Source organism: Eucyclogobius newberryi, unplaced genomic scaffold (assembly GCF_026437365.1).
Source record: "Eucyclogobius newberryi isolate DKJ021-1_F unplaced genomic scaffold, fEucNew1.0.hap1 SCAF_6, whole genome shotgun sequence".
Taxonomy (NCBI): Eukaryota; Metazoa; Chordata; class Actinopteri; order Gobiiformes; family Gobiidae; genus Eucyclogobius; species Eucyclogobius newberryi.
Window position 1 is genome coordinate 34366165 of NW_027316278.1, and position 1775 is coordinate 34367939.

At 46.3% G+C, this 1775-nt stretch overlaps 1 protein-coding gene across 1 annotated transcript; it reads right to left on the bottom strand.

Annotated features, from left to right (window-relative positions):
- Nucleotides 1-1127: 1127 nt before the first annotated feature.
- On the bottom strand, nt 1128-1565 carry tcima (transcriptional and immune response regulator a). Its single transcript, XM_072432811.1, has one exon. The coding sequence runs from the start codon at nt 1560-1562 to the stop codon at nt 1257-1259; it is 306 nt and encodes a 101-aa protein (XP_072288912.1). The 5' UTR covers nt 1563-1565; the 3' UTR covers nt 1128-1256.
- Between the last annotated feature and the right edge of the window lie 210 nt (nt 1566-1775).

The following is a 1775-nucleotide window of genomic DNA, read 5'->3' on the forward strand; positions in this document are numbered from 1 at the left end:
ATAACACATAATTCCAATATGGACTTATGTGCGAGTACAGTAATAGTCATCGTCCACATCAGGACTAAAATGGGATCAATTTAGGACCAAATACTTGTTGTTTTAGTCCTTTAGTTTGACCCGGATCTAGTCCTGGAGTTTAGTCCTAGTTTAGTGCAGAATGCTGCTGTTCCAAATGTGAATGCACCTTTAGTATCCTGAGAAGTTTTAGCACAGGAATAGAATACATAATACATAAAGTAACAGTCATAATTTAGTAATAGGAGTAGAAAAGTACTCTTCGTTTTGTAAACACGACATTTGTTATTATTATATATATTTCAGATCACTATAGCTTCAGTAGTAAAACTTGCTGAACTTTTGGGTCAATAACCAAAAGGAATCCCCAACTACGTAACTAACCACCCACATTTATACTAGCGATAGAAATGTCTGCTGCAGATAAAGTAATTACTGGCCCAACGTGATAACCTATTGAGGAAAAGAAGATTCACTTTCCCCCTTTTGACCCCTGCAACCTGTTTTTGACCTTGTGACCTTTGGACAAGTTTTTCAGCTTGATGTGATCTTGCAAAACACTCAAGGTTTGGGTTGAAATTGCTATATTTTAGAACATTTCTGACTAAAGTTGTATGTCCAAGTGTGTGGCTAGGGTTAGGTGAAGTGCTTAGAACATGTTTTGGTGCTGGACAATAAGGCGAGGAAAGGGTGTATTTTTGTACACAAGTGAATAATTTATTGTATAAAAAAAAAAAAACACATTGTGCTTGTATGACAACAACATAGATGCACATTCGTGATCATTTTTCACTTCACATGACAGAGAAGGCTTTTGCTCTGCACAGGCATATTTAAAAATTATGCAAATGAAAAAAATAAAAAAAATACTTCAAATACAAAAAGTTAAGTCTTCTACGATGGCACTGCGTGGGAATTAGTCAGTGCATATTCCAGCCGTCGCCCACACTACGTCTTTGCACGCAGATCATGTCCTCGTGTGCATCCACAGTTTGAGGATTCAAGTTTAAAGGCAATCTTGCAGTAGGCCTATATCCCTTCACGTTCACGCATCGGAGCGGCTCGCGTTGGCACCGCGCGTCAACCTCTTGTCCTTTTTTTGAGAGGTCTTTTACAGCTCGGTCCACAGCCGTCGGCGCGTGGCCAGGTCGCCTTTTTTACCCCCTGTAGTGTCCAAAAAACGGGGGGACGTTCACCTCAGCATCCAGCTTTTTCAGAGCTTGTTCTGGTCCATTCTTTCACCGCAGTTTGAGCAGATGACGAAGCATCCCGGCGATCTGAAGAAACTTGTCCTTCTTGCGCTGCTTCAAAGCCATGAGCGCCCGCGACGTCTGCTCCGGGTCGTGCGTGTAGGAGAAAATGCTCCTGACGCGCTCCTCCGCCTTCATGTCGCCCGTCTTCTGGAACAGACGCATCACCGCCTCTTGGTTGACGTCCTCGAAGATGTTGCCCACGGCTTTCTTGCGGTGCGCCGTGTCGAAGCGGTTGCAGCCGTGCGCGGACGGGGTGACGCGCCGGGACTCGTAGCTGGCGTAGGTCGACATGCTCTGGTCGTGCCGCGGAGTGAGACGTCCCGGGGTGGTGTGCACGAGCGCGGAGAGCCTGGGGAAAGTGCAGAGAATGAAGGAGATGAACAGAGCAGCGGGTTTTATAGGAGCGGCAGCGCACGAGGGTGGGGAGAAGCCTGCTGATGTTATCCCTGCTAAGTTCCGCCCACTCCAGGGAGCTCCGCCAATCAGAATACCCCCAGTCGACAC